Genomic DNA, 26,901 nt, shown 5'->3' with positions numbered 1-26,901 from the left:
AGGCCTACTTTTGAGCATGTGAAAATAAACATCTCCCCCCCTTTAATGAGCGCAAGCCTAATCAAAATTCTAAGAATTAAGTAACACAAGCCGTTAGATATCATTTATCTCAAAATATGGACCGTTAGATGATCTAATATTCTCTAAAAATTTCCGTCACAGGCGTTTTTTTTTTTGGTTACTCGACAAATATACCCCTATCAAAACTCACTTCTTACCAAGTTCTCCTCCTTCTTTCCTTTCTCAGTTTCTCCGCAGCAGATTTCTTCAATCGATCCACTCCATTGAATGTGAAATTAACCTGCGCCTCAAGTTTCTTTTTCGTTTTCATGCAATCACTTCGATAGGTATGTGATTCTGTATTGTAATTTCTAATTGAGGGAAGCAAGACACAAGATCTGGTTTCTCTTCTGGTAAACGATTTAGGTATGTATGATTTGATTACTAGGGTTCGTAACTGTTTTGGGTTTTGCATATTGATACCTCTGTGTGTACCTGTATTGATATGTAGATAGATGGATTCATCGCAAGATGGCGTACGTCGAAGCCCAAGACTTATTGAGCTGCGTGATAGGGAAAAACAACTGTGGAGTGCTCAAAACAAATCAAAACAAGAGAAAATCACTGGACAACAAAAACAGGAGTTCGATGAAAGACGGCGTCTTGCTTATCAAAAACGGAAGACAAGAATTAATGAAGCCAGTACAAGCTGTAAGTTTACTGATTCAATAATGCTCATCGCATAACCATTAAGCAAGGATTTTTACAACATAAGCTTATTATAGATAGCTTTTTTACATCTTACTAATACCACTGATTGCATTCCCTTTACCTTCCTTTTTGCTCAGATGGTTTTTGATTGAAAATCAAATTGAAATATCCATTTACTGTATATATTGTGTCATGCACATGAGAAGATGTGAATTAGTGCCATATTAGCAATGTCCTATTTCATAAAGATTCTTGAAACACAATAAGGTGCAATGTGATTCAGATTTATTGCCATTAAGATTCTTATTATATTGGGTTTCTCATTTAGATGTGACAATTGAATGAGATTGATATGAATCACCTCTACCTAGCACACACCTTCATTTCAGGGTATCTCCAGTCTTTCGTTCATCGATTTTCTTAAGCCATTTAACTTATGTCGTTTTCTTTATGGGATGCAAGTTGTGTAAGGTTCGTATATTCGTTTATATTTGTGCCGCCCTAACTTAGTACCATGACATGCACAGTAGATCCACCAAATAAGAATGTGCCTGCGAAATGTGTCAAACTGTAGCTTTTCCTTGCAGCAACACGATTGCCCAGCTCCGCACACTAGCTACACATTGGCCTGTTTGGCTCAAGTTTCATAATTTTTATGCTTATTATCGCTAGCTTTTTTACATGTGCAGCAAGTGTTCAATTTTCTAACTCAGCTGGAGGATTCATTCCTCGCCGAAGCCCAAGGTTTATTGGATGCGGAAACACAGACGAATCTTTGGATAAAGGTAATGCTGCAGTTTTCAGATATAGTTGCCGAATTTAGTTGGCTGAAAACCTCATTACATAACCATACACAGGGATTTTACAACATAAGCTTATTATATATAGCTTTTTTACATGTGCAGCAAGTGTTCAAGTGTCTAACTCAGCTGGAGTAATCATTCCTCGCCGAAGCCCAAGATTCATTGGACGTGGAAACACAGCAGGACTGTTGAATGAAGGTAATGTTGTAGTTAGCAGATTTGGTTGCTGAACTTATGAAACCCTCCTGCATCGGATAGTAGTGGATTAATCTACCAAAAGGCCAGTAAAACATAGGCAACCCATAGTCGTCTTACGAAACGGAACAAGTACAAAAAATGTCTTAGTTTGGTTGATGCATCCAATATCTTTATATGTAGATAACCCTCTAGGTACAGTGAAGGGGTTGGGCTATGATGTAAATAGGCCTCCTACCAAATGAATAACCCTCCAGATACACTTAAAATCAGGTATGGAATGTGGATACGCTAGGGAAAGCATACATCTGGATCGAGTAATTTCTAATTAAAAATAAGAAAAAAGAGATAATTTTTGGTACTAATAATGTAAATGTCTTGGTAAAAAATACTTGCATCAGAATAAAAAAAAAGAGAATCAGTTTTAAAAATATGTATGCATCCATCACATATATTAGTTGACAATGAATTTTCTGTCATTTGCAAGACACAGTGTGGTTTAGTTCCACGGGATATAAACATCTCCAGTTTAGTTCCATGGGTTCATCGTGGTTTCTCTACACTGCAATGTTACTCCTGTCTATTCCTTTTCATAGTGTAAACATTGATAAGGATACATATCTACTCTTGGACTGATTTAAGGTAATGCTTTAGTGAGCAGATTCACTAGATGGTCCCAGTCCCAACGTTGGTCAGCTTTGAATGGGTGTCCCGTCATTTTCTTTCATTTTCTATCTTTAACACTTTTAAAATAATCCTTATATCTGATCAGATTTGCATGTATTGTTATGGAACTCTGTAGTTCAGAGACGGGACATTTCTGAAGAATATCTGGCAGATGAACAAGAGAGGAAGCGTGTTCGAGAAAGAACCCGTCGGCTAAATATGACGGAAGAGCAGAGGTCGATTGAACGAGAAAGGAACCGTGTTCGGGAAAGAACCCGTCGGCAGGATATGACGGAGGGACAGAGGTTGATTGAAAGGGAGCGTGATCGTAATCGGTACTTAGCCGCCAAAGACAAGATGAACCTTCCTTCATCAATAGCGAGCAACACTTCACCAAGCTTATTTGAACATGTTATGCATGAACATGTGCAGGCAGAAGTTGAGATACTTATCGGTCGCATCTCAACAGTAGTAATGAATACCAGCGAAGGGTATATGGAGTTGGGCCTGAACACAGAGGTAAGTTGTATGTACTTGAATTTTTCTATTGTACCAAACATATAATACAATTCAATAACTGCTCAAGCCGTGCATAATTTCCAACCTGTGTAGCTCCCATACATACAACATTTGACGATATGCTCGAGTTTGATGAGCAAATCAACGATACAGGAGACGATCTGGATGAGAGTCACCAAGAGGATATGCAAGAAGGTATGTTTTTGACAAACATTAAAACTCAAACATGTTTGCAGGGAGTTATGAGTGCTACATGGATTAGAAAACATAGTGCTGGTGGAGATGGTATATAGGGATTTGTTTTAGAATTCTTAGTAGTAATTCTTACTGCACGGTGTTATGATTATTGTAGGGCAACTGCACAATCCTCAATTTAATCAACGAAACGACAGTGAAAGACAACCTGTAAGGCAGAGAGGTAAGATTCTGCAGTTCTTAACGATTCTGTATTCTTACTGCATACTAATAAAATGTAAACTATTATCCTGCGTCTGTGTTTAGTTCCTCTTTTGTTTTGTTTTCTCGAAATAATGTACTGGATTGTGGTTTGCTGGACTTTGCAATGACAACAATAGCTGCATATATTTGTTATCTGAAAACAACGTGTAATGTAATTATACTCTTGAGAGACTATGTGAACATGCTTTCTGCGAAGTATTCGTTCTGTAACTGTATGCTTTTTAGTTTACATGCTCACCCTCCATTTAGTGTAGTTTAAAATTTATTAAATTAAAAATGTTAAAAGATATAGCGTGTGTATCTTCTCTGCATATATGTGTGGTAGGTCAAAAAACTTTTCTGTCGAAATAGTGTACTGGACTATGGTATTCTGGACTATGCAATTAGTTATGAGTGTCCAGGTTGTTGATTTGACATTAGAAATGCTACAATGGACAGATTTTAACCCTTCAACTGATAGTTCTACAAATTAGATTATACTGTTCAATTGAATCCAGTAATAGCATAAAGAGAATCTTATGAGACACTATCTGAACATGCTGGCTGCGAAGTATCCGTTCTGGAACTTGCAATTATTAAATAGGACAGTTTATGCTTATTGTCTTTTTGATCTTTCGGGTGTCAACTATTATTCTCTTCTGTAATGTGTTGTAGGTCAATCACGGGGTCCTCAATCTACTATTGCAAACAACAGTAGAGGAAGGGGGACAAATTTGTCTAATAAAGGATTTCACAACTCTGCAAGGGGTTTCATCGACTTACATTCTCTTCCACGCCTGAAATTGAATAACATTAGGTCGTGTGACCATTGTGGTGCTAAGCTGTTTCCCCATGAGACTAAGCAGTTCTGTTGTTTGAATGGAAAAGTCAGTCTACCAAATCTGCCGGTACCTCCAGAACATATGTTGCTATATACTGCACAATCAGAAGAGGGATTTCATTTTAGGCATAATATTCGTGCATACAACCATGTTTTTGCCTTCACATCAATCGGGGTACGTATCGACCATAACACGGCTAATCTTAGGAAGGGAGTGTATACATATCGTGCTCAAGGTACTATGTATCACAAGATTGGGAGTCTCATACCAGAACCAAGTGATAGACCAAGGTTCCTTCAAATGTACATATACGACACCGAACATGAATTAGAGAACCGGATGAAAGAGCAACAGTTTGCTGCCAAGAATGACAAGGTACGGCTCAGGCTCAGGAGTCAACAACAAGTGAAGAACCGCTTAACAGGCAAGTTCTAGCTATCTTAAAAGGAATGTTGGACAGATGCAACCCCTACGTGCGTGTTATTCGCCAGATTTCACAAGTTAATGATTTGCATGATGTTCGTCTACATATAAAAGAGCAGCCAACTTATCGTCGTCAATATAACATGCCAACATCACCGCAAGTTGCTGCTATCTTAGTTGGAGGAGAAGATCCGAGTGAAGTGCTTCCAAGGGACATCATTGTTGAAACAAATTCTGGACAACTTCTGAATGTACCCGATACGGCATGTTTATACGATCCACTACAATACCCATTGCTACTTCCTTATGGGAGTTTTGGTTGGGATTTGACAATTTTCTCCGACAACGCTAGAAGGATTAGTTGTCGGGCATATTATGCATATATGCTACATGTAACAGTAATTTACTTTGAATTAGTAAATTCTCAGACCTAAGATTCTTTGACTGCATCTTACTAACTAATTAACTTGATGTCATTAGATTCGAGAAAATGATCACTCGATTCTCTTACGTGCTGGGAAATTGCTACAGCAATATGTGGTCGATAACTACGTGAAGATCTCAACAATGAAGTTGAGATGGGTTCGAGATAACCAAAGGACATTCCGAGCTGATTGGTACTCTGGTGCTCTTGACAAGGCAGATGCAAATACAGGTAACTCAAAGGCTATGATTATATAAGTTAAACTACAATTACTGACTTCGCATTATAGAATTTATATGTGAAAATGTGATTTCATAAACTGTCATTTCTATGATTATGTAGTTGAAGTTTATCTTTTAGATTTCTCTAAATTGTGGTGGTTCTTTGCAGGTGATATTGGAGAGCGGGTTATTCTGCCTCCAAGTTACACAGGAAGCCCACGTGATATGCATCAAAGGTATTATGACGCCATGGCATTGGTTCAGAAGTATGGAAAGCCTGATTTTTTCATAACCATGACATGTAATCCTAAGTGGGAGGAGATCCAGAAGGAATTAACACCAGGGCAACAAGCACATGATAGGCCAGATTTGACGACGAGAGTCTTTCATTCTAAGTTTGGAGAATTGAAGACGGATCTGTTCACTAAGGGGGTTCTAGGAAAGGTTGTAGCACATGTTCATGTCATTGAGTTTCAGAAAAAAGAGGTCTTCCACATGCACATATTCTTATCATTCTCGATGAGAAAGACAAGCTACGTAGCCCAGATGACTACGATAAAGTTGTTCGAGCAGAAATACCTGATCCAGATGTTGAACCAGAGCTGTATGAGGATGTCTTAAAACACATGATACATATGCCGTGTTCGTTGTCGGTTGATAGTGTTTGTAAGAAGAACGGGAAGTGTAAGAAAAAGTTTCCGAAGAAATTTGCACCAGCTACTTTAGAAGGCGAGGATTCATATGCCAGATGAGAAAGACAAGCTACGTAGCCCAGATGACTACGATAAAGTTGTTCGAGCAGAAATACCCGATCCAGATGTTGAACCAGAGCTGTATGAGGATGTCTTAAAACACATGATACATATGCCGTGTTCGTTGTCGGTTGATAGTGTTTGTAAGAAGAACGGGAAGTGTAAGAAAAAGTTTCCGAAGAAATTTGCACCAGCTACTTTAGAAGGCGAGGATTCATATCCAATCTATAGAAGGCGAGATGATGGTAGAGAAGTTACACTCCACAATGGGAAAGTGGTGAATAACAGTTGGGTTGTACCGTATAATCCGTGGCTTTTAAAGAAGTACGACTGCCATATCAATGTGGATATTTGCTCAAGTGTGAAATCAGTGAAATATTTGTACAAATATGTTTGGAAAGGGGTGGATTGTGTCTGCATGGAGGTTTCAAGTGAGAAAGGTATCGAAGATGAGATCAAGCAGTATGTAGACGCCCGTTGGATATGCCCGCAAGAAGCACTCTGGAGAATATACAAATATCAGATGAATAAGATTTGCCCACCTGTAGTCTCATTACAAATACACCTTAAGGATCATCAAAAGATTTTACTTCCAGAAGGACGGACTGTGCGAGCTGTGTTGCAGAGAGAGAGGGCATCCCGCACAAAGCTTACTGAGTATTTTAAGAAAAACGCAGAAGATGAGTTTGCAAGAACCCTTTTATACAAAGAGTTTCCTGAGCATTATGTATGGAATCAGTCATTAAGGCAGTGGGATAGAAGGCGGCGTAATAATAGAGTGATTGGAAGAGTAAATGTTGTTTCAACTTGCACTAATAATTACTATCCGAGACTTCTGCTGAACAATGTTAGGGGCCCAACTTCTTATGAGGACCTGCTAAAGGTAGGTTCTGTTACCTTTTCGACGTACAGAGAAGTGGCGCAGCATCTTGGTTTGTTAGAAAGTGATACTGCCATGCGTGATACACTATTTGAAGCAACACAAGTGCAGATGCCTTCGTCTTTGAGAAGGCTTTTCTGCACGATGTTAGCCTTATGGAACCCGACCGGAGTTCGTGAATTATGGGATGAATTCCTTCCACACTTGATTGAAGATCACATCCGCTCCAACACAGAACAAGGTGCTATTAATCTTCTGTTGCGGGAACTTAGTTCTACTCTTGGTCCAGATTTGATGAAGAAGTATAAGTTCCCAACCATCACCGAAGACGTAGGCACTTCAGGAACAAATGATTTGGTCATGGAAGAAAAATCGATTCCTATTCCTCCAGAAGATTTGTCGGCTATCGGCCAGCTAAACAACGACCAAAGGCATGCATTTGACAGGTAAAATTCCTTGCAACATATACTCGTATTATAATCTCAATTTTACTGAGTTATACTCGCCACGAGTCATTCATTTTGAGTTCTTAGCAATCAGAAAGGTGGTGGTAGTGTGTTCAGATGACAGATAACATAGAAAGCTTAGGTTAAACACTTTTATTAGTATTTTGTTGTATATGGGTTGATTTGTAATAATATATTAACTCTTAAGCAGGGTGGTGACCTCAGTTTCTCGCCGCGAAAATTCTATATTCTTTATCGATTGTCCGGGTGGTTCAGGGAAAACTTTCCTGTACAGGGCGATACTGGCCTATCTAAGAACTGAAGGACATATTGCAATTGCAACGGCGACATCAGGAATTGCTGCAACGATGATGCCAGGTGGGCGGACTGCTCATTCCAGGTTCAAGATACCCGTACCAGCTGACTCAACATCTTCGTGTGACATACATGTGGACACTGATTTAGCAGATCTCATTCGTAAGGCCAGCTTGATTATTTGGGATGAAGCAACAATGGCAAATCGATATGCATTTGAAGCTTTAGATCGGACTTTAAGAGATATAACTAAGGTTGAGCTACCATTTGGAGGTAAGATTATGGTTTTGGGTGGTGATTTCCGTCAAGTGTTGCCTGTAATTGAACATGGCACACGAGCACAGGCATTAAGTGCATGCTTAACCAATGCTAAATTCTGGAAGGATGTCAAGGTAATTCATCTCAAAGAAAACATGCGTTCAAGATTGGATCCCGACTTCTTAGAATTTTTGCTTCTCATTGGAGATGGAGTTGAGCCCTGTGTTATGGAAGATATGGTGAAGCTTCCAGATGACATTGTGTTGGAATGGGATGGAGAGCAGGCTGTTAAGAGATTGATTGACTAGGTTTTTCCAAGACTTGAAGAGAATGCATTTGACAAAGTTTATATGAGTCAGAGGGCCTTGATAACCCCAAAGAATGACGTTGTTGAAAAGCTCAATCAGAAAGTTATTGAAATCTTCCCAGGAGCAGAGGTAGTGTATCATTCTTTTGACACGGTAACAGATGACCCCAAGAATTTGTGGACAGAAGATTTTCTTAACACTATTGCTCCAGGTGGATTACCTCCTCACAAGCTTATACTGAAAATAGGTGCTCCAATTATTCTCTTGAGAAACCTTGATCCAAAGTGTGGGCTTTGCAATGGCACAAGGTTACTATGCCGAATATTATTCACAAACTTTATCGATGCAGAAATTGTTACAGGTAGTTGCACAGGTATGAGAGTGTTGATTCGGAGGATACCCATGGAGCCCCCAAAAGACTCAAAACTTCCTTTTAAACTTACACGAAAGCAGTTTCCAGTTCCCACAAGTTTTGCTCTAACGGTTAACAAGTCTCAAGGGCAGACCATACCACATGTTGGTGTTTACCTACAAGAACATGTGTTTAGTCATGGACAGTTATATGTTGCTTTGTCCAGGGGAGTCTCAAGAACCACAACAAAAGTGTTAGTCAAGAACGGGGCTCTTCCAGATATTGCTGGAACGTATATCAGAAATGTTGTTTTTCAAGATGTTCTAAAATTATGTGATAGAGTTGGGTGATGTATTTTTGATTGATGTAATTCTAAATGGAAAAAAATAATAATTTATTGTTGGTATCTTGCTGAGAAATATTTTATTATAGCGTCACATTTTTGCAAACATGGATTAACGTTTGTTTGCCGACGTCACATGTGCACTCCACTTGTATCCATAAGTACTCGATCATTTAAGAAAGAACTCCGTACAGTACACCATTCACATGCCCCTGCAGTCAAATCAACAAAGAATATGTCCCTCGGATTTGATGAATTGTATATGTAAACGAAATTCTATGCCAAAGAAATATCAATCGAGGATAACATTGGATGCACATTCTTAAGCATTTCGAACATATCAAGTGGCATGTTTCATATCTCTTCACAGTCAAAACCATCGTAATTCACTTCCCAAATTCCTAGGCTTTTAGCATTCTCTGGATCACCCATTAGCCCAACTAAAAGCAAAGGTTCACCAGCAAAGGCAAAAAATGAGAAATAAATGGAAGGGTCTGGACGCAGAGTTAGTGTGCCACAAGTATGGCTCCATATCTTTGTATTTGGGTCGAACCAGCATAAGTTACCAGATTGTTTATCAAGTATGTTAAAGTCCACGGGCATCCAACTCAAAATCAATTGGCTATAAGTGGAGGCGGCCCTTCCATATTATATTTAAGTTAATTAAGCGGATTCTAGCGATGTGGGACTATTGTCCTTTCACACGCCCCCTCACGTGTAAGGCCAGTCACTAGGCCTCACACGTGGACCTACGTACGAGTTACCAGTCCATCGGTAACAGGTGTACATAGGTGAGTGACTAAATCAGGGGGTAACACCTCGGCCAGTATCGGCACTGGCCTACACCCCGGGTGTACAAATGAAAAAATCGGTTAAACACTTCGGCTAGTAACTCGGCCTACACCCGGCATACGCAAGTCTGTGTCTGGGGCTTAGCTCTGATACCATGTTAAAGTCTACGGGCATCCAACTCAAAATCAATTGGCTATGAGTGGAGCGGCCCTTCCATATTATATTTAAGTTAATTAAGAGGATTATAGCGATGTGGGACTATCGTCCTTTCACGAAGTAAGTACATTTTTTGGTCTAACACATCAACGGATAGCCAAGAGGCAGCAGCAGAATTCCTCAAGACAACATGTAAGGCTTGACACTCAGCCCAACATGGAGATGCCATATCATAAAGCTCAACAGGCAGGGGATCCTCCTCAAAATCATAAGCGCCGCCAGCAACAATAACATATGATCCAACAATTGCAACTGTTGGATCGATCCTCCAAATCTGTGGTGCGACAGCTTCATGCCATGTTTCATGAAGTGGGTCTGTCGAGAAACTGAATTTGGAAGCCGTTACCATGTAAAGTGTAGTGGAATGAGATGACCGAAGTGAGGATGTGTAAGTGGTCGTTGACGGCCACCTAAACTCAATCCACACATTTGAACCAGGATCATAGGCACGAGTCACAACTGAAGACAGATTCCTTCGGTTTTGCATGTGTACAATGAGCCATGCATGGTTTACCACGTGAAGGATTCCGCAGACAGGAAATAACTGCATGTTCCCATGATCTTGATACGTAAGATGATGGTACGAGATGGATTGTTGGTAAGCAAGAAATTATGTGAGCTAAAAGATCTCCACGAAGAGGAGTTTCTTCTGCTACTTTTTCTTGTTGTTGGTTTTCTCTCCTAGATGTTTCTCCAGCCATTATTCTGATATTATCAGTTTGAAGCATTTCTGCTCGGATGCTGTTGATATTTAAAAGCCTTTGTTAGTCAGGGAAGAGATATTTTTCTCCGCGTAAATTAGAACTATTAATTCATGTACGATTACTGAGAGATGCAGTATACCAACATTAGAAGTGGTTCTTCTCAATGCCACAGCATACTTCTACTGCTATTCAATCTTGGCATTTGGCTCATTCTTCTTCAGCTGTAACTGCTATCTGGAATTTAATCCCTGCAGCAACTATCTGGTGTATCTGAAAAGAAAGAAATGCCAGAATTTTCAATGGAAAAATCCGCAATGAAACTGCAGTTACCAACAAGGCTATTTACCGCCTTTACGCATGGTCCTTAACCATCAAAGATTTTGAAGCTATTTCATCCACAGATGTTATGAATAACTGGCACTCTACCTTCTTTGAATGTCAGTAGTTTGGTCTGTTTGTAGACCACTTTTTTCGAGCTTAACCTATATGTAGGTTTTGTTCTTCTTTTTCTTTTTTCATCTTTTCTTTTGTACTTGGTTAAGGGTGGTATAATCCTTTTGTACTCTCTCTTTTATCATCAATTTATTCCTTTCTTTGCTGATCAAAAAAAAAAACAGTAAAAGTGTACGTTTAATTAGTGGGTGGCATTGGATATGGTGGATGGGTCACAATAAATCACTTAACCCTGTCGTATGTAGGACTTTTTTTTTTCCTTAATAATCTGATAAACGCGAAATCAGATAACGAGACTACTAGAGTACGAAGTAGAAATGTTGACTTTGAGAAAATTTCCGGACAACTATTCTAAGTTAGTGGTGTAAATGGATTTTGAACTCCAAATTCAGACTACTGTTCTATTGGGAATGAAAATAAGTAGCATAGTCTACCAGCACAAATTAATGGGTTTGAGCCGGGTGCTGAACAAAGAAGAACAAAGCTCTGATTCAGAAAGGATTTTGATTTTTTCTTCTAAGAATGTTTCTGGGCGCTCCCTATATGTTAGTGGGGTAATTTCTAAAAGGTTTTTCTAAATCTAGTCTACACTTTTAGACCAAAACAAACTAAACCTAACTTTTCACCTTTTCTCTAGATTTATGTCAGTGCTATGTACTGGACATTTGTGCAAATTCTGATATGAGAGTTGCTACAATCCAATTATGCTTTAATTCTAAGAAATGATACAGAAAATTGTGAAGGAGGAAGAGCAGGGTAGTCGACAAGAGCTGATCTACAAGAAGCGGAGGCTATAGGAATGCTACAGGTAGCAATTTGGGCTAAGGAGAAACAGATTCAAAGCTTCAACATCGAAGGAGACTGCGAAAGCATTTTCAACTACTTTCATGGGCATAATTCAGGCATTTCTGGTGTGCTAAGGCCTGTCTCAACGAGGCAAACAAAATAGCTCAACTATGCAATAACTTTTTGGGTTCATTCTGTTCCTAAATTAGGTAATCAAGTTGCCGATGTTTTGGCCAAGTTTGTTAGGCTTTTAAATTCAATAGTGGGAATGAGAAACATTTCCACCCATTTGTAGCTTAAAACAACTTTTAATAGATAAATCCAATCTTGGGAATTCTCAACTCGCAGATTAGATGGCTCTACTTCTACTGTGATCTCGACTCATCCCGAGTCTTAGTTCCTTTTATGAAATGCCTTATTCACAAAAAAAAGGGTATTTGTTTTCTTTTAAATTTTGAAATGGTATGCGCGGAGCTCCTCCCCGACTCGTGGCGATATATTTTTGATTTGGTGTGGCGGGGGAATACATGAAATAGGTGGAGAAAAGCTAGGATATTATTTATTTCTTTCTTTTATTTTCGCATAAAATACGTGGGGTTTGTTTTTACCTTAATGTATTAATTTTATGATAATATATTAGGTAATCGACTTCCAAATTGAATTTGGACTTCTATAATATATTGAGAGGGGGAAGATGGGTATTTCTGATCATCCTGTGATGAAATCTATTTGTAGGAATCTATTGAAGAGTCATGTTAAATCAGATGAAAATGCCTTTATATGAAGATAATAAGAAGATTTCGATTCTGACTCTGACTACAACGAGCAAATTAATGTTGCCAAATATTTGTTTCAGGATTTAAATGGGAATTAATGTTACCAAATACTCGTCAAAAATTACTGGGGTTGGTTTGCAAGCTTGATTTTTGCAAAGGCATTTGATAATGTAAATCGGAATTTTTTAGAAAACTGTGGATGCTACATGTATCAATGAGAATTGAAATAGATTTCTTCTTCAGTTATCGAGGGATTATGATGGTATCACCATTGATATTGTTAGTTGAGGCATGTATAGAAACTTTCATATGAGACTCAACTAGAGAATCTGTTTTAACATCTTGGATATCATATATTCCTTTTACATTATCACTCTCCCGATCTTCAGCCACCAACATGTATAATTCTTGTCATTTGCATATATATACCGGCTTGCATGTAGACCTCCTCACATTTGTAACACAACCTTTCTTTATTTTTACCTTCATTTGATCTGGAGTGAGTCTTTTAGTATAAGGTAAGGCGGTGTTATCCTTGTAGAATTGTGGTTGAATGATTTTCTAGGGGACAAATAAGTCTTGAAAGTGGTGGGTGAAGTAGTTGGAGATGACTTAGAAGGATACCCATGAGGTAGATTAATCTATTCTGGTGGGGAGAAGTTGGTACTTAAAGGTTTGAGACCGAGCCTATTCTTTCTTTTTTTTTTGCGTATCATAGTTTATTCTTGCATTCTTTATATATATGAAAAGTTTGAATCAGAGTTTTTGGGTTGAACATAAAAACTGAATTGAGTTATAAAACTCAATATAAAGTATCAATTCCTCTTTGAGGTGGGGCTTTTTGTTTAGAGTTATTTTGTAAAAGGGGTGCATTACTTGTGTCTAATTAGGGTCTGGGTCGTAAAAGTCGCAGTTGATGCAATAGGGTCGTAAACTAACCAAAGATCGTTTGGAAACCGTTAGTTGACATTTTTTATTTCCCAAAACGTCTTGACCTTGAGTCGACTAGCGTTGAAGGTTTGAATTATTTTCATAACATTTTAGCTTTCGTCCTTTTCCATCTAACTGTGAATTTTCCTTCTTCTTCCACGAAGGCTTTAAGTGAAAACGACACCCATACAGAACACAAATTTGTAGTAACATATTGTTGGTATGTATAAGATGTTATGCAGTATGCATAAGATGTTATGCAGTCAATATTGGATCTGCATAAGATGTTATGCAGTAAACTAAAACAGATTAAAGAAGAAACACAGTTTAACGTGGTTCGGCTATAGCCTACGTCCACGGGAGAAGAATGATTAGGGTTTCTTATTATCAATGGAGGTTTTACAAGACGTGTATATATATATATATCCTATACATGCCACATATTCGTATAGATAGCAACATATCTAGAGAATATTTTCTTGCAGTGTAAGCCAATCATAAATAGAGAAACCAAATATTCTCCTTTGTTTCAACACCCCCCTCAAGTTGGTGCGAAGATATCAGTGGAGCCCAACTTGGATAGAATTCCATTGAATTGCTTGACAGGTAAACCCTTAGTAAAAACATCGGCCAGTTGTTGATGACTACGAACGAAGGGAGTGTATATTACTTTGGCCAATACCTTCTCTCTAACAAAATGACAATCCACTTCTATGTGCTTTGTACGCTCATGAAAGGTGGGATTTGATGCGATTTGTATCGCTGCTTGATTGTCACAAAACATCTTAGCTGGCTGAGGTGACAGAAAACCCAAATCTTTAAGTAATGCTCGCAGCCAAACAATCTCACAAGTTGTTGAAGCCATGGCTCTGTATTCTGCTTCAGCACTTGATCGAGAAACAACATTTTGTTTCTTGCTTCTCCATGTAACCAGATTACCACCAAAGAATATGCAGTACCCTGTTGTTGATTTACGATCAACTGGACATCCAGCATAATCAGCATCTGAATATGCTGTTATACAGTAGATAGAAATTGAATAGGCTTCATTCTTTGTCATCAAGACTCCTCTTCCTGGTGATCCTTTTAAATACTGTAGAATCCTAGTTACTGCATTTAGATGTTTAACACGAGGTGTATGCATATAACGACTGACTAAGCTTACTGCATGTGCTATGTCAGGTCTGGTAACAGTGAGATAAATTAACTTGCCTACTAACCTTTGATATGACCCAATATCACTTAACACATCACCATCATTATCAAGTTTGTTGCCAATTTCTGTAGGAGTATCACAAGGCTTTACTCCCATTTTTCCTGTAGCCTTCAGCAGGTCTAACACATATTTTCTTTGATTCAGAAAAATACCCTTCTTTGAGTAAGAAACTTCTAATCCCAGGAAATACTTCAGTATCTCTAAATCCTTGATGCCAAATCTGGAATGAAGCATTGCTTTAAGATTTCGAATTTCTTGTTGATTGTCTCCTGTAATCACAAGGTCATCAACATACACTAGAACTATAGTTATACCAAGATTACTTCTTTTAATAAACAAGGAAGAATCGGCAGAGCTCCTTTTGAACTTATTCTGGATGAGTACTGAACTTAGATTTGCATACCATGCATGTGGTGATTGCTTTAAACCATATATTTCCTTCTTAAGTTTGCAAACCATATTGATCTCTCCTTCTCGAGGGTGTCCAGGTGGTATACTCATATATACCTCTTATTCTAGATCACCTTGTAAGAATGCATTCTTTACATCCATTTGAAACAATTTCCAATCTTTATTAACTGCAAGAGACATGAGAACACGAAAAGTATTCATCTTTGCAACTGGTGCAAAGGTTTCTGTGTAGTCTTCTCCATATCTCTGAGTAAAACCTCTTTCCACTAATCTTGCCTTATAACGCTCAACAGTTCCATCACTTCTGTATTTAATTTTGTACACCCACCTACATCCAACAGTCTTCTTCCCAGGAGGCAACTTGACAATACTGTATGTATTATTTACATCTAAGGCCCGTAACGCATTCTCCATTGGTTCCCTCCATTTTGGATTAGACTTTTCTTCATTGTAGTTTCTAGGTTCTTGATGACTAGATATAGCACTTAGAAATGCAGAGTGTGAAGAACCTACATGATCATAAGTTAAATGTGCTTGTATAGGATACGTAGAGGAATGATATGTAAAGAAGTCTTTGTATTTCTATGGAGCCTTCTTCTCACGACTTGAGGTTCTGACAATTGGTACCACTGGTTGATGATCTTGTGGAACCATAACTTCAGATTCTGGAACTTGATGCGGCACATCTTGTAATCCTATATTATCATCAGTAACACTAACATTATTGTTTGAAGCTTCTTCATGAACTGCTTCATTATGCACATCCAACACTGCATTAGGTAAGTCCACCAACTCTACCCCACCACCATTATTTCTGTGGGAATCTGACGCAGTAGGTATCTCAGTAATAACTGGAAGTGGTGCCAAATCTGTGTAACACTCCCCCTGAGACCGACTGCCAGAATCACACTGAAAGTAAGCCACTGCTTCATCAAATACAACATCACGAGAAATCTGTAGCTTTCTAGTGGGTGGATGATAACAAATATAACCTTTCTTTGTAGATGAATAACCAAAGAACACACATTTAGTTGCCCGTGAATCCATTTTATCACGATGCTTTACCTGTAAATGTACATAACAGACACAACCGAAAACTCTGAGATGAGAAATGCCAGGCTGATGACGTTTCAAAACCTCTAATGGAGATTTGAACTCAAGCACACGACTAGGCAGACGATTGATCAAATAAGTGGCCGTCAGAGAACCATGAGACCAGAATTTCTTTGGAACATGCATCTGAATCATAAGAGCACGAGTAGTTTCCAGAATATGACGTAGTTTCCGTTCAGCAACACCATTTTGCTGTGAAGTACCAACACATCTAGTTTGATGGATAATACCATGACTACGCAAATAACCTGGAAGAGTGCCTTTGACAAACTCAGTGCCATTATCTGATCTAAAGATTTTAACCTGTGCATCAAATTGGTTGCGTATCATACAATGAAAATCCGCAAATACAGATGAAACTTCAGTTTTGGATTTGAGTAAATAGATCCATACATCATGTGACCAATCATCTATAAAGATAACAAAATACTTATACCCAGCATAAGCATCAATTAGAGCAGGGCCCCATAAATCAGAATGAATTAATTCAAAAGGCATTGTAGCACGAGTCACAGAATTAGGAAATGGAAAACGAGATTGTTTAGAAAACTGACAAACATCACAGACTTGAGTCTGGACAGAAAATGTGGGAAAAATCCTAGACAAAACACGACTAGAAGGATGTCCAAGTCTTTTATGATAAAGGAACTGCGGAGTAGATCTTTGAGTGAGACATGCCATGTCACTAGAACGTAACAGGTACAATCCATGAGAAAAGATGCCTCTACCAATCGCCTTCTTCGTCTTTCGATCCTGAAAGATGATCGAGGTAGGGGTAAATGTAACATCACAATTCAGAGAATTAGTGATTTGACCAACAGATAACAACTGATTATGAAATGATGGAACAACAAGTGCATTAGATGGCGGACAATCTGGAAAAAAATGCACTTTCCCACTGCCCATCACAGGAGCAGTAGAGCCATTAACAACTGAAACATTTTTATGAGAGCTGCGAATAAATGCATGAACTGACGAAGGATCATTTGCCATATGATCTGTAGCTCCTGAATCAATAATCCAAACTTGGCGGTTGGAAACAGGCGTAGTAAGAAAGGCTAGTAGGTTACCTGAAGTATGGTTGGCCTTGCGCTCAGTCTTATTACCCAACTGGTTAAAGAAATCCTTCAATTGGTCTATGGTAAAGGATGAATTGTCAGCTACAACAGCTCGAGCAAGCTTATTTTTGTCAAAAGTAGCTTTAAGATGAGGATAAATATCCCAACAGCGATCCTTGGTGTGACCAGTTTTATTACAATGATCACAATGAAAAACTTCTCTCTTACCCTTAGCACGAGAATTCTTGTCCTTATCAAATGGCATGGCTCGTCGTTTATCATCTTTCGATCTCATAAGAGCACTTGATTCAGCTGCATCCAGGTCTACAATGCTTTTAAAATTAGGATTCATAACTTTCTTACGCGTCTCTTCACGCTGCACAGTCGCACAAACATTAGACAGACTTGGCAGTTCAACACTCATGAGAATAGTGCTTCTAAGAGATTCATACTCTGGTTTGAGGCTACTGAGCACATCAAAGATTTTATCCTCCTCAACCCTCTTCAAGATAATTTTGGCATCAGTTATATGAGGACGATATGTATCCAGTTCATCCCACTTCTTTTTTAAATAACCAAAATGCTCAGTAAAACTTTTCGTACCTTGTTCAGCCTCAGCAATCTCACGTTTCAGCTCAAACACCCGAGCAGCATTATTCCGTAAGCCATACAGACTAGCAACAGACTTCCACAAATCCTTTGCAGATTCTGAGAACGAGAAGATTTCCGAAATATATGGTTCCATCGACTGAAGAAGCCACGTGCGAAAAAGTTGATCATCAGCAATCCAATCTTCATACTTTGGATCCTTAGCATCTGTACAGGTACTATTCTCACCAATATACCCAGATTTTCTTTTACTCCCAAGAGCAAGAGCAGCAGACCTAGACCAGCTTACATAATTGACATCATTCAGCAAGACAGAGGTTAAACGCAAACTAGTATTATGATCTGATTGTGCCATAGTAAACACACAGAGAAACAAAAAAACTTGATTACAGAGAAACGGCCAGGATCGTTAACGATCCCCTGATACCATGTTGGTATGCATAAGATGTTATGCAGTATGTATAAGATGTTATGCAGTCAATATTGGATCTGTATAAGATGTTATGCAGTAAACTAAAACAGATTAAAGAAGAAACACAGTTTAACGTGGTTCGGCTATAGCCTAGGTCCACGGGAGAAGAATGATTAGGGTTTCTTATTATCAATGGAGGTTTTACAAGACGTGTATATATATATCCTATACATGCCACATATTCGTATAGATATCAACATATCTAGAGAATATTTTCTTGCAGTGTAAGCCAATCATAAATAGAGAAACCAAATATTCTCCTTTGTTCCAACACATATATTAAAAAAAAAATAGCGCCATGTGGAAAATGAAACTTCGCACAACGTGTCAAGCTTTTTATATGGAAGTGTCTGAAAGGTATTGTTCCTACAAGGATAAGGCTCTCTTAAGCAATGCCGGATCTGGAAACACATTGTGAAATCTGCAAAAGAGTAGATGAAACTCTATTTCACCTCCTTATTAGCTGCAATCATGCTAAGGAAGTCTGGAGATCCCTAAATATTGGTATAGATCAAATTCTTCTCAATTGTCAATCAGTGAAGGAGTGGAGCATATCTTGGTTTCAGAATGTGCAGAATGTGGGAATGGATGATTTACATAAATGGAGATCATTGCTAATGGTTGGTAGCTGGATAATTTGGAAGGAAAGATGTGACTTCATTTTTCAGGAGAAAATGCTAAATCCTATGCATAATGTTGCTAGAATTCAGTTTCAGCTAACTAAGTTCAGTAACACTGTGCAGGGTAGTTTAACTGATAATTTTTCTGAACCTACTGCTACTGACACATTTATTCATGATGCAGGGTCTAATATAGTTGTTAGTGATGAAACCATAGAGCAATCTGATGTATTTTAAATTCTTTGTGGATGCATCTTTTAACCTTGATACTAATAAAGGTGGAACTGGCATGATTTTGTATAATCTTGCAGGGGGATGCACATGCTTCAAAGGATCTTATACAGCTGGAATGAATGATGCAGAAGAGGGAGAATGTAGCGCAATTCTGGAGTGTTTGCGATGGGCCAAAGCAATGGAACTGACCAAAATTATTCTAGATGATTCTTCCTCAAACCAATATGCTTCCACTGGTTATGTCTTTTTTCTATGTCTTTTTCCTTTGACCTCTCATGTTATGTCTCCTTGACCAAACTTAAGCCGCCCGACCCAACTTTTTATTGAGTTACATCACCGTGCCGTAAGGGCAGTGCCCCAGATTTTTGCGCACAGTATACTAGAATCTAACTCTCATTCCCAAACCGAACTCTCACTCTCAAAATTCTAGGGCTTATCTCATCTTCTCCTGAATTTTCTGCTCATCTTCTTCTGAATCTTCTGTGTGGGAGCAGATCTCAAAAGAAAGACATCAACCATCAATGGCAGTATCTTCTAGGTATATTCTCCTCAAATTACAGAATCCAAATGTTGTCAATATAAAATTATTCTAGATGATATCGGTTCATCGTCTGATCATTCAATTCTAGTTGGTTATTTGATGAATTCATATGGATTGTCTGAAAATGTGGCTGTTGATGTCTCTAAAAGAAATTGATTTCAAAATCACATCCCAACCAAATTCAGTTTCAACATTATTGCAAAATTTTGGGCTCACCAAACCCTCACTAGTCATCCATCACTTTTGTTATCAAATCTTCTTAAAACCCAAATTGGGTTTTTTTCATTTCCAAAGGGTTACATGGAATTGAACTATAAAACTTCATTTCAAAGGATTGGCATTGCTGAATAGCATTACTCTGTAACTTCCTTATTGCATTATATGGGTGTTTGGCAGTAGTGCCTTTCCGTATCAAAGATTGCCATGGTACTTTAATCTGAGGTACCTTCTTATACCCATTGTTTTCTTTTTTACTTGGCATTATGAATTGTTGATTTTACTAGATTAGAATTTCATTATATGTTTGAAATGCTTTCTACATGTTTGGGATCTGGTATTCTGCTAATTGATCAGTACGAATATGAAAGTGGTGGCTTTTGGTTTCCTTACGACTTTGTAATTACATATTTAGTCCACATTCTTCAATCTTTAGGTTACTTCACCATCTTTTACGTGTTCTCTGTGCATCCTTTCTTTTAAATAATCTTTTTGCACCTGTTTTACATGAGAAAATCTGATAGAGTAGCTTGATATTAGACTTCGGAAGCGCAGATTTCATAGGAACTATGAATAAGCATTGGTATAAAAATTGCAGAAAAAGCAGACGATGCTCTTTTAATTGAAACCAGCATGGCGATAAAGCTGCAAAACACGCTGTTCTTTTTGGATTCTTTGTAAAGCCTAATAGTTTGTCTTACGCACGAAAGTTGCCTAGTACGAGAATTTCCTAATCATATTTATAGGAGATGTTCTATAGTTCATGTTTTATAAATGCCATCTAATCAGGTGGAGTTTTAATGGCATTTTAATAGAATCGCCTTGAGTCTGTTAATACTGCAGAAATACGATTGTACTTTGGAAATGGGTAAAGTTTATCCCTGCTTATATTCCTTTTTCATTTTCTCTACTGTGCTTTCTGCTTGCTATTGTATAGATTACCGGAACTGTGCATATACTCAGTTTTTATGAGTCTCTCTTATCGTGTTATTAAGTAACAAAATAACCGATTCACAAACAGGATTAGCAGGGTACCTAATGAATGAATATTTGTCACTAATTTGCTCCATTTGGGTGACTCTGTCTCACTCTAGTTTCTGGCATTTTTTTATCCATTGGTAGTGCTTAATAATTTCCTTACGCTGCATATTGCTTTCTTAATGGGCACTTATTGAAAGAAAAGCTAAATACGATTTCATGTAATGTAGTTTTATTTCTTCTGATTACGAGGTTAAAAGGGTAACATTGGATAATCCTTCTCCAGTGTACTCTATGTATTAGGTCATAAAGTTTAGAACCAACAAAGACTAGTGTAGGAACAGATTAATCGTCTAAGATAGAATACAGACAGTGTAAATAGCTCATTTGTCTGTACATCCAGAATGACATCGTTCTTGCTGATTCGATGTGAAGGTAATTCTGAGGAACATTTAACTCTAATCTGAATAATAGAAGATAAATTTTCTCTCATCGTATGTGTTGCTGTGTTTTTTCTTTCGCTTCTTGGCATATCATAATTGCTAGTTTCATTATCATCATGATGTTCACCTTCTAATTCCAGCAGCCATCGTAATCCATAATATCATAAACAAGCTCTGGCAAAGTATGCATTTTATTCTATGAATGCTTAAACCATCCTCAAACATGACATCAGTTGGTCTCTCTCCTGTAAACATCTCTAACAATAGGATCCCATAACTGTACACGTCACCTTGAGTAGACACTTTCACCACCCATTTCATATTCTGTTTAAACCAAAGCAAAGATTTGTCACAAAGCCTGCACAACAAAATGTAATTTTTCTTTCTTATTGAACTACTCACACATATCAATAATAGTTGATATTTTTTTTTTCTTACCAGAGAGACATAGGCAATGGAGCCCTTCATTGCAATTGAACCTGCGTCATGTTCATTGAGCTGTCGAGAATCACTGGAGGTATGGAGAAGGAACCTAGCCAAGCAAAAGTCGCCCCAAGAAGCACATTGCTTGGCTTAGAATCACGGCAAAGATAATTTAGTGCAGAAGCACCGGCAACTGCAACGTTCAACCTTGTTTGCAGGTTGTAGTTGATCATCCTTGTTTGTGCCACTCAAAACAAAACAACTGATGCCATACCACCACGAAGCTTTCTGGAAATGACCATTCCTGATTAGTTTTAAGCTTGTTAGTTGGCTTAATTAAAATGCTTGGGATTCTTCCCTGCAGCTGGAATTTCTCCTGAGACCTAGAACTATACATGTGAGTCTGGCTCCCTAGCCCAAGGGTCTCCACACCTACACCAGCTAACTAGAATTCACACCACACCATAGTGAATCGGCTAAATCTTGGCTCAATTGATCTTGTGCCCATAGAACAAATTTTTCCCTGTCCATTTTTTTTTTGTTTAATTTTAAAGTTATAACAAAGATTAAAGAAAGCCAACATTCAATTTAGTTGCTTCTGAGACAAAAAATGACGTGGCTTGTCAATTTTGACATGTACCGATGTACGGTATAGAAAGTCTTGTCTTTGTGAAAGTCACTGCCTGTATCATGGCACCATATGGCTGCCAAAATCTATAATGCGTGTGAAGATAACAACCCATTCTCTCTCGCATTTTCATATCCCACAAAGCTCTTTCTTTTCACTTATTTTTCCGTTCTCCATTTCCACAGCCCCGAACCCCATAACTTCCATCACTGATCACTCTAACCCTAACTTAACACGAATTTCTATTTCTTTCATTCATGGAGTATTTCAACAGTCTACCCTGGACATTACATTAGACATATTAACTCGATTACCAATTGAATCTTTTTTATTGCAAGTTAGTATCAAAAACCTGGAACAATCTTGTGCATCATCCATCATTCTCTAAGATCCACTTATATCATCTCAATCATCCTTTTACTGATTGATTCTGGTAAGTTGGGTTTTCTTGCCTCTATTCATTATAAGTTTGATGAGAATGATTTTCTTCGGTACTTCCAATATACAACGAGAATCATGAGTCAGCTCCCATTGAGAGAATTAAAAGGGTTAATTTGCCCTCTCCATTTAGGCATAGTCACTTTGTTGGGTCATGTAATGGGTTGATATGTCTTGCAGCTGTATACTTGCGCCCATCTGTTTGGATTTGTAAGCCCATCACCAGAGAATACGTTGTTCTTCCAAAACTTGAGAGAGATTGTTATGGTATTGATGGGTATAATTATGGGGCTAGCAGCTTTGGTTATGTTTCTTCAACCAATGACTACAAAGTTGTAGGAACATATGTGTCGAAGACCCATGTAGAAATTTACATATACACTCTAGGCAGTGGCAGTGGATTCAGTTCGTCAGAAGAAGGTATATTTTCTAATGGAGCTCTTTATTGGATGGACAGAAAATTAGAACTGATAGTTACCTTCGATTTGGCTAAGGAAAGGTTTTGTGAACATCTTTCACTGCCTCCTTTGCCACAAGTTGGTGATTGGTGTGATAGTAAGGTAGGGGTTTTAGATGGGTTTTTATTTGTTGCTATTCGTTTGAATGTCGAAGATGAAAAATGAAGAATGATAGATATGGCATGAAAGAGCAAAATGATTCTCAGTCATTTGATTGGACTAAAGATTTTAGGATTCACAATAGCGAGTTATTAGCCGTTACAAGCAGTCATAGTGTTTTAACTCATGATTGTGACAATTTCAGCATTTACGACACAAAAACTTCAACATCAAAAAGGCTTGTGAAGTTCAAGAATCTGCTATTTCAAGTATCCCCTCACAAGAACACCTTAGTTTCGTTAAAAGAATTAGGGGAAAGAGATACAAAACTAATGGCGTCAGTTGAAATTGAGGAGACAAAAGGCCGTGAGCAGCTACAAGAGGATGCAACCCCTGAGTGCATATACTTATAAACTGCTGGTAATCTGTTGCTGACATGTCTTTGTTTTATTACTTTCTTAGTTGAAGTTATCTCTGTTACCTTTGCATCTTGTTAGTGACTTGACACTATCTGAATGGGAAAGACTGAGATACCGAATTCGACATTATCAGTAGTTGGAAAGTGGGAAAGAGTTTGCTTTGGCTGAATTGCATTACAGACCTATCTTCCGTAACTTCTATGTTATATTGTTATTGTATGAGAAGTTGGCATGTTACCAATCAAGTAAGATCCAAGAATCATATCAAATGATACATAAATCACGACGAATGTCATCTCCCTGACATTGACTGCATGTGTGTCCCCATAACCTGTCGCGGAAGACTTTATTTATTAATGAACTATAACTGTTTCGACGAATTCCTAACAAATAAATGAAATGTGTTAAATAAAGAAGTAAAAGAAGAAGAAGAAGAAGCAGGAGAAAGGAAATGGTCAAACACGAGTAACCTGAGAGAGTGCTGGAAGTACAAATTACCCTTCGTGGTCATCAACTCATTACTCGATTGCTAGCAGCGATCTATTGATACATTTTTTTGTGTATAAGTTGTTTTGACATCAATCTCCTTAATCCTGTCCACTTCTACCAAATCACATTGCCCACTGACAAACCTATTTCTCATATTATGGTGGAGCTAACACAGCTGTAATTAATGCAGTGTAGGATAACAAGTATAGTGGTGTAGGTTAAGAGTTTTAAACTTGTGGCGGCAGGCCTGTTTTAGCCCCTGCAAAGGTCCGAAGCTTAACCTCAGCTTAGCTTATACTTGACTTGCCATATTCGTAGCCAACCTTTAGAATGAAGTTAGGAAACGACTGAATTGAGAAAGAACTGAAAAAAGAAATCAAGCAACAAAAAACTATAGATAAGATCACTTTTACTTGGATACAAAAAAAAAAAAAAAGGAAATTAAGTGTACGTGGTGGATAGGATCAGATTGTAAGAGGGGAATACTCATGAAGCTCCTACAATGGAGTTGCTAACTCTGAGCCTTAGTGGATAAAGTTTTGCGGACTAAGCATGCTTAATATGGTACTGGTTATCCAGATCATTAAAACAATTTCCAAATCAAGAACTGATCATCAAACTTATAGAAATTGTAAGTGGATAGCATCATCCAATAATCCGAATCATCAATGTAACTACAAACTTATCCACAATTTTTTGTAAGCTATATATACTCGTCCATAACTCATTCACCAAACTACAACTGCTTATCTTTGCTTCTTACAATCTTTTATCTCTGCTTACCAGTTTACTCATATTAGTTTGTTAAATTGTTTGATTTCATCTGTTTTTTTAATCATGGACATGGATAAAGTGGAGGATTTTGCAAGTCATAATGATCGATTACCACCTTCCAAACTAATAACAATTCTATGTATTGATGGTGGAGGCGTCCGAGGAATTATTCCAAGCACCATTCTAGGATTTCTTGAAGCTAAACTACAGGTATATATAATAATAATTTTTCTAAGTAATGCATGCATTGATTTTACTGTATGTTCACAATCTCTCTTTTTGTTTTTGTATCTCATCAGTTATAGCTAATATTGAATTATGTTGTGCAAAACTAACTATAGGAATTGGATGGTCCGGATTCAAGAATTGCGGATTATTTTGATATCATCAGTGGGACAAGTACTGGTGGACTTGTCACAGCTATGCTAACTGCACCAAATGCACAAAACCGCCCACTATTTGCAGCTAAAGAAATCCCTCAGTTCTATCTCGACCACTGCTCAAGGATCTTCCCACAATCGAATCGGTATATTATATACTTTTGTTGATTTTTTTGATTGCTTGATTAAGTATTATCGCATTATTGTTGATTGTACTATGTTTTTAATATGTTTTTTTTGCATATGTAGTGGGATTTTTGACAATGCCAAAAAGTGGATTCATGACATGGTTGGAGGACCAAAATACGATGGTGAATATCTTCATGGACTTTTGAAAGAATTACTTGGAGAAACCCGATTGCATCAAACGTTGACTACGGTTGCTATTCCAACTTATGATTTGAAACGAAAACACAGCTGTATTTTCACAACTGAAAAAGCAAAAACCTCTCTAATAGAGGATCCCTTACTCTCAGACGTCTGTATTGGTACTTCTGCTGCACCAACTTACCTTCCTCCTCACCGGTTCCAATTAAAAGCCAAAGTCCATGAAACAGAAGAAGTACGAGAGTTTAACCTCATCGATGGTGGGGTAGTTGCCAACTGCCCGGTAAGATCATATTACTTCCGTTCTATAAATCTAAATATAGAAGCTGTGGTGACTGAGATTCTAATCAATAAAATTCTCTATGCATGCAGATAATGCTTCCATATGGATTGATTCCCGGAGTCTGCAAGGGAAATCCAAATTTCTTCACCCAGGGAAAGGGAAAAGTTGTGATACTATCATTAGGGACGGGATCATCAACAATATTAGAGGCAGAAAAAAAGGAAATAACAGCGGACATTGCAGCTAAATGGGGAGTTGCGGACTGGTTACGCTACACAAATGGACTCAGCGATTTGTTCTCTCCAGCAGAGTCTGACATATCATATTACGACAACGCATCTATCATAGCTCTCTCTCAACTCTGGCTCGGTGCTAATCAAATTGATTTCTTCAGAATTCAACATAACTTCACCAAGAGTGAAAGTAGTTCATTATCTTCAATGGACATAGCTACAAAAGAAAATCTTGAGAGTCTTGTCAGATTAGGCCAGGATTTGTTAAAGAAACCTGTTACACAAGTGAGTGTGGAGACAGGTCAACTTGAACCAGTTGTGCATAATGGTCAACAAAATCTCCAGCAAGAAACGAATGAAGAAGCACTCGCGAGGTTTGCCAAACTATTGTCAAGTGAAAGGAAGGATCGGCTTGGAAGAAACTACAGTAACGTCTCGAATACAGAGAGTGCCATGGATGCTAGTTTATTATCGAGTTGTCTCTAG

The 26,901-nt window shown here is 38.1% G+C and overlaps 5 protein-coding genes across 10 annotated transcripts; 4 read left to right on the top strand and 1 right to left on the bottom strand.

Moving 5' to 3' along the window:
* Nucleotides 1-206: 206 nt before the first annotated feature.
* LOC113334784 lies at nt 207-8,959 on the top strand. Of its 6 annotated transcripts, none has more exons than XR_003352956.1 (9): nt 207-347; nt 512-711; nt 1,401-1,496; nt 1,617-1,712; nt 2,512-2,894; nt 2,988-3,089; nt 3,247-3,312; nt 4,008-5,252; nt 5,412-5,984. XR_003352956.1 is itself a non-coding variant. In XM_026580983.1 (4 exons), the coding sequence occupies exons 3-4, from the start codon at nt 5,984-5,986 to the stop codon at nt 8,199-8,201; spliced, it is 2,007 nt and encodes a 668-aa protein (XP_026436768.1). In that variant the 5' UTR covers nt 4,012-4,989; nt 5,078-5,252; nt 5,412-5,983; the 3' UTR covers nt 8,202-8,959. The 6 variants fall into 6 exon arrangements, 3 of the variants coding, with proteins under 3 accessions (XP_026436768.1, XP_026436770.1, XP_026436767.1); XR_003352957.1 differs by having other exon boundaries at nt 226-426; nt 516-711; XR_003352955.1 differs by having other exon boundaries at nt 227-426.
* Nucleotides 3,457-5,863, top strand: LOC113334702. Its single transcript, XM_026580893.1, has 5 exons — nt 3,457-3,565; nt 4,008-4,549; nt 4,666-4,995; nt 5,078-5,252; nt 5,412-5,863. Exons 1-5 carry the CDS (start codon nt 3,457-3,459, stop codon nt 5,861-5,863), a joined length of 1,608 nt encoding a protein of 535 aa, XP_026436678.1.
* On the top strand, nt 8,244-8,903 carry LOC113334701 (ATP-dependent DNA helicase PIF1-like). Its single transcript, XM_026580892.1, has one exon. The coding sequence runs from the start codon at nt 8,244-8,246 to the stop codon at nt 8,901-8,903; it is 660 nt and encodes a 219-aa protein (XP_026436677.1).
* A 291-nt stretch (nt 8,960-9,250) lies between the features above and the next one.
* Nucleotides 9,251-10,454, bottom strand: LOC113334700 (F-box/kelch-repeat protein At1g23390-like). Its single transcript, XM_026580891.1, has 2 exons — nt 9,971-10,454; nt 9,251-9,483 (listed from the first exon to the last, which is right to left on the bottom strand). Exons 1-2 carry the CDS (start codon nt 10,452-10,454, stop codon nt 9,251-9,253), a joined length of 717 nt encoding a protein of 238 aa, XP_026436676.1.
* A 14,801-nt stretch (nt 10,455-25,255) lies between these two features.
* On the top strand, nt 25,256-26,901 carry LOC113334698 (patatin-like protein 2). Its single transcript, XM_026580890.1, has 4 exons — nt 25,256-25,402; nt 25,534-25,718; nt 25,822-26,182; nt 26,272-26,901. The coding sequence occupies exons 1-4, from the start codon at nt 25,256-25,258 to the stop codon at nt 26,899-26,901; spliced, it is 1,323 nt and encodes a 440-aa protein (XP_026436675.1).

This window comes from Papaver somniferum, unplaced genomic scaffold, assembly GCF_003573695.1.
Source record: "Papaver somniferum cultivar HN1 unplaced genomic scaffold, ASM357369v1 unplaced-scaffold_137, whole genome shotgun sequence".
In the NCBI taxonomy this organism is placed as follows: Eukaryota; Viridiplantae; Streptophyta; class Magnoliopsida; order Ranunculales; family Papaveraceae; genus Papaver; species Papaver somniferum.
This window is presented reverse-complemented; position numbering and strand designations above follow the sequence as displayed.